The 13508-nt window shown below is 33.3% G+C and overlaps 2 protein-coding genes across 4 annotated transcripts; both read right to left on the bottom strand.

Moving 5' to 3' along the window:
• Positions 1–1220: 1220 nt before the first annotated feature.
• LOC145059359 (uncharacterized) lies at positions 1221–3320 on the bottom strand. Its single transcript, XM_079007215.1, has 4 exons — positions 2645–3320; positions 2342–2531; positions 2027–2204; positions 1221–1916 (listed from the first exon to the last, which is right to left on the bottom strand). The coding sequence occupies exons 1-4, from the start codon at positions 3288–3290 to the stop codon at positions 1434–1436; spliced, it is 1497 nt and encodes a 498-aa protein (XP_078863341.1). The 5' UTR covers positions 3291–3320; the 3' UTR covers positions 1221–1433.
• Positions 3321–10017: 6697 nt separating this feature from the next.
• On the bottom strand, positions 10018–13000 carry LOC145059358 (protein CYTOSOLIC ABA RECEPTOR KINASE 7-like). Of its 3 annotated transcripts, none has more exons than XM_079007213.1 (8): positions 12761–13000; positions 12008–12185; positions 11666–11919; positions 11441–11567; positions 11078–11351; positions 10839–10971; positions 10558–10644; positions 10018–10409 (listed from the first exon to the last, which is right to left on the bottom strand). In XM_079007213.1, exons 2-8 carry the CDS (start codon positions 12099–12101, stop codon positions 10278–10280), a joined length of 1101 nt encoding a protein of 366 aa, XP_078863339.1. In that variant the 5' UTR covers positions 12102–12185; positions 12761–13000; the 3' UTR covers positions 10018–10277. The 3 variants fall into 3 exon arrangements, with proteins under 3 accessions (XP_078863339.1, XP_078863340.1, XP_078863338.1); XM_079007214.1 differs by having other exon boundaries at positions 12008–12181; XM_079007212.1 differs by lacking the exon at positions 12761–13000 and adding an exon at positions 12345–12652.
• Positions 13001–13508: the final 508 nt, after the last annotated feature.

Here is a 13508-nt window from a genome sequence, read left to right as displayed (position 1 = left end):
ATCTTCTAAAAATATTTTGCCTGCCTAAAATGCTCTGCCCCCCACTTCTTATAACCGCACTGCCCACTTTGGCTGTTAATTCCCAATATACCCCTGCTCTTCCTCCACCTCAGCAGGATCATTGTGATTGGTAGTGGTCCCCTGCCCTTTGAACATCTTGTTCTGTTTTCTCCTTTTGTACGTGAATTGTAGTGGTGGGTGCACCACATATTTGTTATTTAGGAGTAATATGACTAAGCTTTTGGAGTAGTTAAAATTTTAGATTATCCAGTTTTAAACGATTGATTTGTATTATTTTTGTTTTTCAAATTTGTAATTATGAAAGCACACATCCAAGTCTTGTAAAAGGTAAAATCAGAATAACTAAATAAATAAAGTAAGAGAAAATTCTCCTTGTATAAGGTTCATAGGGGGCTCAAAAAATCAAAAAACTTTTTAGAGCCTTCTTGCTGTTTTTTTTTTTTTACAACTGTCCATCCCCATTCTGTATTTCTTAAAAATTTTGGCTTATTTTTCTAAAAAAAAATCAAAGAAAAATGACTATTCTTGTCATTGTTTCTCTAACCAAATATAACAACAAAATTATTACCAATTTTACATAATGAATTTCACAAAATCACCTTTTCTTTTACAAAATCCATTTTTTGCATAATAATGATGTCATATAGAAAAAGGTATTTGTTAGTAGAAACTACTCAAAACTATTTTGTAGTAAGATACCACTCAAAAATTATTTCGCCAAGCCTATTTTACATGATATTTATTTAAAAAGTAATTATTTGTGATAGATGAGCTTATTTTTGTAATTAAATTACTTCCTCATCCCACCCTAAATCTTTGGTTTAATCATAATCTATATGAAATAAATAAATAACCAAAATATCTTTTAACAAAACAAAATTGAAATAAAATAATTCTGATCAAAATCAACCTGAATATAAGTTGGTAAATCATAATTAGATCAACCAGTTAATCACAAAAATAGATTATAAGGAGAACAATAAATTTCCTATGTACCCAAATATTCACTTAGATTCTATTTTGCACTTATAAGCTAGTTTATCTTTTAAGCTTATTGCAATTTAGTGTTTGGTGAGACCATTGAAGTAGCTTATCATACTAACTTATAAGCTAAAAAGTAGCTTTTAAACTTCTCAAAAAGATATTTGAGCTTCATAATCAAATTACTAATAAAAGATCAATCGTGTAACAAGTGCCAATTGAAAAAAAAAATCTTTTTCAAAATCCCATCTCAGTTCCCAACTCTATTGTTGAGCTTCATAATCAAATTACTGAAAAAGCATCAATCTTGAAACAAATACAAGTTTCAAAAGATCATATTTCTCAAAATCCCATCTCATATCAGAACTCTATTGTGTTATCTTCATAATCAAAACTCAAAACTGTGTCACCATCATATCATGTCTTTCAACTTAATTACTTTCTAATTGCCCAAAATACTTTCCCGAAATAGTTGCCAAGATATTAAGCATAATAACTTCATCATCAAGATCCAATTTTTCAGCTCTCAAAGCTGCACATTTTCTTAACAAGCAACGAAGTGAAGCACTTGTGTCAGCATCTAAAGGAGTATCAATGGCTGCACAAAGAGCAAACAGCCATGCACAATCATTTCTACACAGTGACCTCATTGACTCCATTGATGTTATCCGTTTCCTTAACATTATCACACGAGCCACAGGTTCCATCTCTACAATGTTCTGCAACCTAGGCCAGTCACAAATGACGGTTTTGTCCTCCGTTTGACAGGAATCAAGATTTTCTTGAATGACATCATCTGTATGACAGATATCAAGATTTTCTTGAATTACACTGTCAAGAACACTTTGGGAAACAGGGATTGATTCCATTTCTTCAGAAAATACAGATGCAGAAGTTTCATCCTGAGATAATGCCTGAAATTATACAAAAAGCCAAACAATTTATAAATCAAAATCCCATCTCAGATCAAAATATAGCTGTGTATTTTCTACACAATCAAATGGAAAGGGGAGAACAAACTTACAAGCCTTAGCTTTGAAAAGTCAGCAAGAAAAGCATCTTCCCATTCTTTTGATGGCATTAAATGCTCAGGACATGCTGCAATATCAGGGATGTTGGGCATATAAACAGTTTGTTCTTTGATCAAAACACTTCTTTCAACCTTAACAACCTTCACTTTTGGGATATGCTCAGCCTCCCATCTATGCACAAAAGAGGCCATTAGTACTTCAAAAAAATGGTAACTTGAATGATGATTTAATAAAGGACATGAGTCTTTAACTTGATGATATGAAAACAAGTCTTTTTAACAGAAAGAAAGAGGGAAGTGGAACATTACCTTACTCGCCTAAGATATTCTAGCCCATCTTGTGGAGGACCTGAATCAAAATCAGGTTCTCCAGTGACCATAAACGCAGGTCTTTGGATGCTAACATGATCTGAATCGCTGTCTTCCTCATCATAGTAATCTTCCTCTCCATCTAAATCACTACCTTTTACACCATGCTCCACTTCAGTCGAAATAGATTCTGAAGTTACACAAAAACATCAACAATTGCATTTCAAGAATAAATGCCATAGCATATAGTGGAAACTGGAAGCTACATGATTAAGAATATAGCAAGAAAATTAAGAACAGTACCTTTTTTGTTGGCGAATTGAGGTCGAGGATCAAAATTCACATAATTTTCATCCTGATTGGCATGCGCAGAACCAATTAAAGCATCGTACTCCTTGGATGCATCAGGTCCAAGCCCACAGTAAGCCTCAATCCACTTCTTCTTTTGTTCATCAATCCCTACATACCTCAAAGCCTCCATTTCTTCGTTAATGTACACCACTCTTGCCCTATCACCCCTCTTGTCGCAATCACACACACTTTGCCTTTCGAAATCAGGAATCGGATTCTGTTTCAAACCTTTTCCCCTTTTTCGAGGCCGTTTCTCCTTCTTGCCTTCTTTCACATCGTTCCTATTCGAATTACCCCTCAAACCCACAATTTGTTCCTCTTTTCCCTCATTAATCACTCCAATATGTGATGAATGGTTGAGTTTTGTGACCGGGATGCCGCCGTTTTGAACTAATTCTAGCCCTTGTTCTATGTGTAAATCGTCAATTTGATCGAATGAACTCGATAAATTGACTTCATGAAGTTCTAGTTTATCTTTTTTGTCTCTAGGGACCAAACCCACCTGGGCGTCGATGATTTCTTGAATACTCTTGATGATCATATCATCTGAGGAAGTATTTGATGTTCCTGATTCCAAAGCGGACGAAACTTCGGCCATCTTACGGTCTATGGGGTTTAGAGCGGAGAAGGTTTTAGAAGTGCTTATTTCCCAGCTGATTTATAGGAAAGAGTAAAAACAAAAGTATTTTGCCAAAAAAATAATTAAAAAACTAAAAAATTAAAAACAAAAATAAAAAATAAAATAAAATCGGTGAAATTCGATATAAATTTATAATTTTGACAAAACCATGATTACCTGAAAATTGTTATTATCCAAAAAAATTTGAATTATCATTGAAGTTCAAACTTTTATTGGGATAATGATTTAATAGGATAAGATACTTTTTGAAATGTATACATTTAGTCCTTATTTTTTTTTTTTGTAAAATAAACATTTATACTTTATTTTTTGTAACAATGCAATCATTGTGACCGGCTATACCCGGTATACCGGTCATATACGAATTTTCTTTTAGGGAAATGACTTGATAGGGTAAGATACTTGTTGAATTCTACACATTTTGTCCTTATTTTTTTTTTTGTAAAATAAACCCTTATACTTTATTATTATGTACACATTAAGTCCTTTTCACCGGATTCTACAGGTTTTGCTGATGTGGAAGCACAAGTAGCACTAAATAGCAATTAATTAGCTTAGTCACCAGAGGTGGGTGATCCTCCAGCAACAAGAAAAGGGCGACGACCCTTCTCTTTCTCGTCTCTCTTCCTTCCGGTCGAACAGCAACATCCAAACACCCTTTACCTGTTGTGTTTCTCCGATCTATCTCTCTTTGCCTCCATCTTTGAGATATGTTGCCAGAAAAAGAAGAAAAAATCGACGAGGGGGCTACCAGAGCAGCTCCTCGCCGCCAACTACCGTCTCTACTTCCTCCTGCCTCCCCCTTCGACCTTGTTGTTTTTGCCATCATTCCTCCTTGCTACCAGTGATATGTAGGAACACACAAAAGAGTCGCCGGAGATCGGGGTTCTCCCTCTTTCCATGATGAATAAAAGTTAGAAAAATCCCGTTGTGGATATGTGGATGCCACCTGGGTATTTCATTTCAACAAAATAAAAGAAAGGGAAAATGACTTGATAGAGTAAGATACTTTTTGAAATGTACACATTTAGTCCTTATTCTTTTTTTTTTGTAAAATAAACCCTTCCACGTCAGCAAAACCTATAAAATCCGGTGTATAAGGGTTTATTTTACAAAAAAAAATAATAAGAACTAAATATGTACATTTCAAAAAGTATATTATCCTATCAAGTCATTATCCCAACTTTTTATTTTGTTGTAAATTTAGTTTTTTTTTATTTTGTTATGAATTTAGTCTAATTCACTTTAAGCTTTTTTATAACGATAATTTTGCCTTTACTTTTTATCTTTTCAGTTTATTTATTTATTTAAATACTTTTTTTATTAAAGAACAAATTACACGGATGATCCTTTAGCTTTATAGTTTTTCCCTGATATGGTCCTTACGAAACTTTTTTCCCTGAGATGGTCCCTACGGAGCAAACCTTGCACACAAATGGTCCTTGTGACTAACTCTCTTAACAAGTTCTGTTAAGTTTTGTTAAATTTCAAAAATATCCTTTGTTTTTTGCACACAGATGGTCCTCTCTCTCTCTCATGAACACAATCAGAATCTCTACCCTCATCTTTTTCCTCTCATCTTTTCTTTTTTCTCACACAAACAAATATCGACCCACCACCGTCATCCACCACTCTCTGCCACCACCACCACCATTTATTCTATATCTACCTATCTCTTATCTCTCATACATACACACCAAAGAAAACAAAAATACAAAAAAAAAAAAACTTAAAATCTAGAAATCAACATACATCTCTCTCTCTCCCTCCCTCTCTCTCTCTCTCTCAAAAATCACACATACATACATACATACATTGAAAAATCTTACAATGCAACATACCACCACCATCGATCAACATCACCGCCACCGTCATCACCGGCCACCACCGTCGCTAACATTGATGCTTCATTTGTAACCTTAATCATCGGAAACTTCAGTCGTCAGAAAGTTTACTAGCTCTACAAACACCACACACATACATAACTCTCCGTCTCACAAAAATCATAAATCTAACATACAAGAATACAATAAAAACCCAGAAATCTTATATACAAGAACACAAACATGAACCCGATTCATAGTACACATATACTATGATGAACCTAAAAATGATTAACCTTGAAATGATTAAACATAGATGAGACCAAAGTATCAAATACATACATATGTTCATGATCTGATATACAAAACCCGAAATCTGATATACAAGACCCAACACACAAACCTAATTCAACACATAACACTCGTCGGAGCACAAATATCACATCAGAGCAACATCATCTTTGAACCATCTGTTTTTCAAAGCCAAAAACAAGGGTTTCCAGATCTACGCGTTGCCCGAACTAAGTTTTTTTAGGATAACAGCTATGGTGGTCGTCCGATTTTTCAGATTTGTCGTGCACCCACACTTGAAAAACCAAAACGCTAGATTGAAGACATTATGAAGACGGAAAAGTTTATAGATCTGGATGTATGTTAGGTGCATAAAGTGCACATTTTTACAAGCTCATTTCATGTTTAATTCAAGTATTGCATGGCATGTAGCTTAACTTTACATGCATTTTATATTTTTCGGGACATTTTTTTTGGATGTATCTACTTTTCACCATTTCTTTTGGATGTTTCAAGGGTGTTTGAGGATTTGGGCATGCTTAGGATGGTCAAGGGAAGCTCTCTGCAAAGTTTCAAAAGTATCGGAGCAAGATTGAAGAAAACAAGAAATTTAGATTTTGAACATTCACTTAGAACATTCCACGACCGTGGAATGATTACATTGTCCATTCCACGGTCGTAGAATGGATTCCTCAGCATATCAATCAATTTCTTATTCTACGGCCGTGGAATCTCAAGGCATACCATTTCGCGGCCGTGGAAAGTAATCTGATAGTTTTTTGGATTTTTCAAGTTCCGATTAAAAGGAGTTTCAGGGCCGTTTTCAAGAGAAATTCGAACTTACACTCAGAGAGGCAATTTTGGGAAGAACATATCATCATTAAGTGTTTTGTAAAAATTATTTCTTTGATTTTGTAAGTTTGTTTAAGGATTAAACTTGTTGAATTTGTACCTCAATCCAACGATGTGTGGCTAACTTTTTTATGCATTTCCGATTCTAGATTCCTAATTACTTGTTGTTAGATTGTGATGTGGCCTAATTTCATGTTTATTATCTAGTAATATTTACTTTGGTCTTCATTATATACTTGATTTGTACTCTTTTTCACTTGATCAATAAAATTAGGGTTCATATCATGGTTGTTAATCAAATTATGAAATTCGTATATGTTTTATGATTTGCAATTGGTAACAAGCACTTAATTGGTTTCATTAGAATCAAAATTAGCGTAATCAACTATTAGATGTTCATATTCCTGAACTTATGAGGAATATTTGGCATTGTTGGTAATAATTGCATGAACGTAAAGTCTTTTAGTGATTTGATCTAAGAGCTTGTTTGGATTTTAATAACTAAATGAAGTTCAACTTTGCATGCATTTTACATTTTCGAGGATATATCTAATTTTCACCATTTTGTGGGTGTTTCAAGGGCGTTTGAGGATTTGGGCATGCTTAGGATGATCAAGGAAGCTCCCTGCAAAGTTTCAGAAGTATCGGAGCAAGATTGAAGAAAACGAGAAATTTAAATTTTGAACATTCACTCATGACATTCCACATCCGCAGAATAATTACACTTTCCATTCCACAGTCATGGAATGGAGTCCTCATCATATCAATCAATTTCCCATTCCACAACCATGAAATCTTAAGGCGTGCCATTCTGCAGTTGGAACGTAATCTGGTAGTTTCTGGATTTTTCAACTTCCGATTAAATTAAAGAGTTTTGGAGCCATTTTCAATTATGATTTAATGTAATCTAGAAAACTCATCAGTGGTATCAGAGCCTAAGATTTTCTACTATATGCGCATTGGTGAAACTAAAGAAATCGAAAATTTGAGTCATGTCACGCCGCGGTGCGCTTCATGCCACGACGTGAGATAAAGTCGAGGCATATAAAGAGGAAATACAACTACATTAAAGATAGAGTAAAGGATAGAGATCTAATTGTGAGATGAATACCATCAGAGGAAAATTTAGCTGACCCATTCACAAAAAAGGGATGACCACGGAAAGACATAGTTAACATGCTAGGAGCATATGCATGAGAGATGATGTAAAGTTTAGTAGTTAGTTGATTAATTTGAAACATTTAGAAAAATGAAATGAATTTTGTAATTGTTATGGTGATTAAGTAATGGAGATTTATTTATGTTCAAGTATGTGATACCATTTACAATTAGTTTATTATCGTGTTTCGTTTTTGCATGTTTAGATCCCCACTTCTTGAGTATTAATATACTCAAACTCCATAATCGATCTTACTCTTGGGGTAAGTATTGAATTAAAATTGTCGTGAAGTGTTAGTAGATTGCCTATAGTTATTAGACATGGCATGGAGATTGTTGCTAATGTTCATGAGTGCATAATAGTGATTTAAGTATTGGAGAAACTCATGCTCAAAGAGATTACTTCATGGATTTAATCACAAGTGATTCTAATAGTAATATCTTTTATTCTTTAAATGGAGAGATATTTGAGTTATTTGGATTCAAGTTGGTTGTGTATTAGTCTTACTTAAATGCTACATGTAACTAGTGGTCATTTCAGGTAAGTCTATGCATGATTTAATGAGTAGACAAAAGCTACGTAGTCAAAATTTATTTGTTCCTTTTTCGTCTTAGTGGGAAAAGCGATATCGTGGGCCTCTCAGTGATTTGACGATGACATTAAAGTGTTAGGTATGACCCAGACTGAATTGATATGTTCAATTAGTAGTTTGATTTGATCATCATAAATCGGAAACCGAGAAACTAAAAGTTGAACTGTTAGTTTGATTCATTATCCGTGACTCAATTCACAATAATATCTTGTAGAACAAAAGAATAATTGATCACTAATCTAAGGACTGACTTTTAATTAGATCAAAGCTTGATAGTTGTTGTGGAAAGCATGCTTTGTTGGGTATTCGAATATTATTTGACCAATAGTAGTTAATGACTTGTCCAAGTGAGAGACTATTGGAAATATGTGTCCAATGCCATGACTAATTGGTATAACTTTAGGAATAATAACAAAGTTATTTTTGGGTTTCCCTCAAGAGTTAAAATAGCTAGAACTAATTAGCGAGATTGAGATAAATAGTTTATTAGTTTATTATAGGTTAATAAATTAATTAGAAACTAGTTAAAATTAATTAGAATTAATTTGAAAGCAATTAGATTTAATTTGAAGGTGTATGGACCGAATGGTAATTGTTCAATTGTTTAGCAATAGGAATATTCTGGATGGTCCATAAAGCGGACGGATTTATGGAGGTTCCAAAATTTTTCTAAAAGCTATTCGGTTAGTTAACAAATAAGGAAAAGATTTGAATCAAAATTAAATTTGATTAATTAATTGATTCAAATTATGGTTATCTGAAAAAATAATAGATATATAAAGACCCCTATAGGCCTCGGAAAAATTATACATACTCTACATAAAAGTCGAGAAAACCAATTTTTCTAGCCTTTCTCCTCTCTCTTTTAAAATTCTTGGATTTTGTCTTTTGGATTTTCAATGTTTTCATTGTATATTTATAAGTAAAACATAATAATCTTTTATATTTTAGGTATATAAATAAAGACTTGATATAATAATATTTTATATTTTCATATTAAGATATGGTTTGTGTTTAAAAGTAATTAATTAAATTAAATGTTCTATAACACATTTTAAGTAGATGAAGGTAAATTAGTTAAACTAGGAAAAGGACCCATGCTCCGCATGGGTCGGAAATGCTTTTTGTTGGAGGCTTCGACCTCGCCGGGACAGCCTCTGCAAGGGACTGGAATTAGGACTACAAATTGTACAAACGGCAGTCGGCTTTAAAAGCAATGCAACTCCAAAAAAAATTCCATGGTGCAGAACGGAACAGAGGAGACGCAGAGAAAAACGAAGACGATGGAGAACACATTCTCCAACCACGGATAGAACATAAATGAAATCGTGGTGGAGATGGGTGATTGGAACGTAGAGATGGTGGAATTTTATGCAAAGCTTCTATAGGAATTTGAGTCCGTGATGGACCGCCTCACACATGAAACAATATTGACCCGGTCAATGGAAGAAATTTGACAATCTATTATTAAATTTATGTGGCAAAATTAAAAAACAAATAAAAAAATGCACCAATTTAAAAAACATGTGGCAAAAATGAGAAGCCGAAAACATTATTGTGAAATTTGACAATCTATTATTAAAATTATGTGACAAAATTAAAAAAACAAATGAAACAAAGGACCAATTTAAAAATCATGTGTCAAAAATGAGAAGTTGAAAACATTACTATTCATGCATCCCACGGGATTTAATATATATATAGAATTTATAGAAAAATCTATTAAAATAAGTTAAACTATTGAAAAAGTCATATATTTAGACGTCAAAATTAATAGATAATGAGGTAACAACAACTTTAAATTAAAACATACGTTAACCATTAGAGATGCTCTAATATCGGTTTAACTCAGAGATCCTTTTGTCCTCTTCGAAATTTTCATATCTTTTCGGACTTTAAAAAAGTTTTCATTAAAAGCTGTAAACATAAGTAGAGAGATGGAAAAATATAGAACACCACCAAAATATGTAACACCAAAAACAAAAAGTAAATTACTTGAATCACCCTCAAACCATGTTTCCATTATTAAACAAATCTTGACAAACCAAAGCTATGCAAAACATGTCCACACCCTTCCATCCTCAAACCAAAAAAAAAATAAAAAAGAAATATAAATCCAAAGAAAACACTATTATATATGCGCGCGTATAGCTCCCACCATCAACCAAAACATAATAATCCATTTATGTGAGATTTTCGATTTTCGATTTGAGACATTATTATTATTATCAGACTTCAGCAGCAGCAGCAGCAACAGGTGCAGGAGCCCTCAACAGTGGTTGAAGAGCCTTCACAACAATGCTCATATTTGGCCTAAACTCACTCTCATACTGCACACACAATGCAGCTACAGCTGCCAACTGCAACATCATACAAAACAAAACAAATCAAAACAAAACACATCTTCTTTTAGTTAAGAGCCTGATTAAGTCAATGTCTGATTGAGTCAAAGTTTGACCGAGTCAGACTCAGCTAATTGTGGTATCAAACAGTCTGAACTACACCTACCTTTGCAACTGCTTTTGGAGGATACTCTCCCTTGAGCCTTGGATCCACACATTGCTTCACCTTATCTTCACTTAACCTTGGTGTAGCCTATATATATATTATATTATTATATTATTAATTTAATTATTATGTGAGAAAAAACAAAATTAGTTGTTTCTTGTAATTTACCCCCAAAAAAATAAGTAAACATTTTGTGGGGTCTCATCTTTATTTCACCTTTCATATCAACTCAAGAATAAAAATGTGAAATTGAAAGTAAATATGAAGAAAAAGAAACTGACCCAAGTGACAAGACTTTGTTGTCCACGTGGCATTGTGTGATCAACAGGTTTCCTACCAGTTAGAAGCTCAAGCAACACAACCCCAAAGCTATACACATCACTTTTTTGTGTCAACTGTCCAGTCATTGCATATCTACACAAAACATTTTTATTAGTTAAAAGATTTTCTTTTTTTCTTTTATGATCAACATGAAAAAGGGTTTTCAGAAACATTATTATTATTATATTATTATTATTACTCTGGTGCATGATAGCCGAAAGTTCCCAACACACGAGTTGAATGCAATCTAGCAGCCATATCTGGTGCTTGATTTGAAAGGTTAAAGTCTGCAATTTTGGCTCTCAAGTCTTCAAAAAGCAGCACATTGCTTGACCTAATATCTCTGTGAATTATTGAAGGTTGAATCTTTTCATGCAAATACTCCAGCCCTTTTGCTGCATCAACAGCTATCCTTACTCTTTGCATCCAATCAAGAACAGGACCTGGTTGTGCTCCTTGCACCCCCTTCCTACCTGTGTATGTATACATCACATATACATACATTTAAAAACATATACAAACTACTATTAATTAAAATATGTAAAATGAAAAGTTCAGATACCATGCAATATGTCATGTAGAGATCCCATGGTTGCAAATTCATAAGCCAAAACACGTGTATTTCCCTCAACACAGTAACCACACAACTCAACAAAGTTGTCATGCTTCAGTGTTGACACCATTGAAACCTTGAATCCAAAGAAAAACAAAACATTATTCATAAAAGTACAATGTTGTTTGTAGTAAGAAATTGAAATAGGAAAGGATAGTTCATAGTTGACTTTACCTGAGTCAAAAACTCTGAATTTGATTCAGCTTCTGGAGAAACATCAAGTTTTTTCACAGCAACACTTTTTCCATTATTTAAGTTTGCAAAATAAACCCTTCCATATGAACCTTCACCAATCAATGCCTTTGATCCAAAATTCTCAGTTTTTTCTTTCAATTCATCGAGTGAAAGTGAAGGCACTTCAATTGTTGGCACTGCTTTCTGAGCATCATGTTTCACAGGAGGTGGTAGTTTTGAGTCCTTATGTGGCCCTACATTAAAAAAAAAAAAAAAAAAAAAAACTATCATCTAGTTGCCATTACAGAACTTATTAAGAGATTTAAGTTATAAAAAACATACCATCATTGTGATCATTGTGGTTTTTTATCAATCCATTTTCATTTGAAGGATAAGACTCTTCAACTTGACAAGTACAACACAGCCACCTCCGCATCCTATCTCTCTTCCTCAAAATTAGATCGTCTTGAGCCCTTGGTTTTCCCAAACGTAAAAAGTGTCCAGGAGGAGGGGCGTCTGCCTGCATAAGAATTTCATCGAAATCAATCTCTTTTATCAGCGATATGGACTTAATAGGAAAGATCATAAAGTGTGACTATGTATATGTATCTATAGATGAGTTAGATATCAAAGATCTCAACCACATGTTTCGAATTTTAACAATCGCATGAACTCTTACCACTAAACCACAAAGAGGACGACGGGGATCCATCGCCGTGTTAAAATTATAACCAGAAAACAAACAAATCCAACAAAAAAAGAAGAAATTGAGTACTGGTTTTCAACAAGAATGAGATGTTGCCGCCGACAATAAAATTAAAAATTAGGGGAAACGAAACCCAAATGGGGAAATCGCACAAAGATTCAACAATGAAACCCAATTGAAGATCAATTAGAAAGATTCAATCTGTAGCGTAACGCCTAACAAACCAAATACGATCCGGTAATCAAAGACTATAAGGAAGCGGTTAAAGGGTTCCTTTCGAATCTAATTGAACAGGACAACAGGAATCACAGCAAACCCTTGTTCAAAAACTCAAAAAGCAACCATCGCCGAAAATAATAAATTAAACAGCACGCAATTGAAAGGCTTACCTGTCTTTCGAATGCCTTTTGTGTTGTCACTTTGTAGTTCTTGATTTAGGGCTTTGTTTTATTGTATTTCAGAGGATCGAGAAGTTGTGGAAAGACAGATAAGCAAGAAGCGATTACAAAGAGGAGGAGGAGGAGAGAGAAAGAAACGGGTCGTTAGAGAGAGAAATAATGGGGGTTTAAATTAACAACAGCAGAAGAAGGCGGTGTTGAATTCGATCGAAACAGTGACTTTTTCATGGGTGAAATATGAAAATGAAATTAGTGTTGCAATGGTGAAATAGATGACAACGATATGTCTCTATCAAATAATAAAGACAGATGTTATTGATTTTCATAAGATTAAATGCATATTTGTGATATTAGGTTTTTATTTTTTATAATTCATTTCATACATCTCTAAATATTATTAAAAGATAATTTTTAATTCATCAATGAAGCAATTAGAGCCATTGATTGTGTTTTAATCCTATGTTTCTCTCCTTAGATCAAATTGCTGACATCATCTTCCACAAATAAAATTGAAATACAATTACATTTAATTATAAAATCTATAATAATTATAGAATCTTTAAATTCAGTAATTATTTTTATCAATTGAAACATATCATTCTATTTATATACAAGATATCGGTTTTTCTAATTAATATTGTTCCTAATTTAACTTCCTTATTTATAACTTTTGATTTCTAAATTCAAAGTTGTTTACATTTTATTATTTATTTATTTTTTTTTAAAAAAACTCATTAAA

Source organism: Lactuca serriola, chromosome 6 (genome assembly GCF_051521515.1).
Source record: "Lactuca serriola cultivar US96UC23 chromosome 6, Lser_US96UC23_V15, whole genome shotgun sequence".
In the NCBI taxonomy this organism is placed as follows: domain Eukaryota; kingdom Viridiplantae; phylum Streptophyta; class Magnoliopsida; order Asterales; family Asteraceae; genus Lactuca; species Lactuca serriola.
Note: the sequence above shows the minus strand (reverse complement) of the source record. Positions and strands in the feature narration are given on the sequence as shown.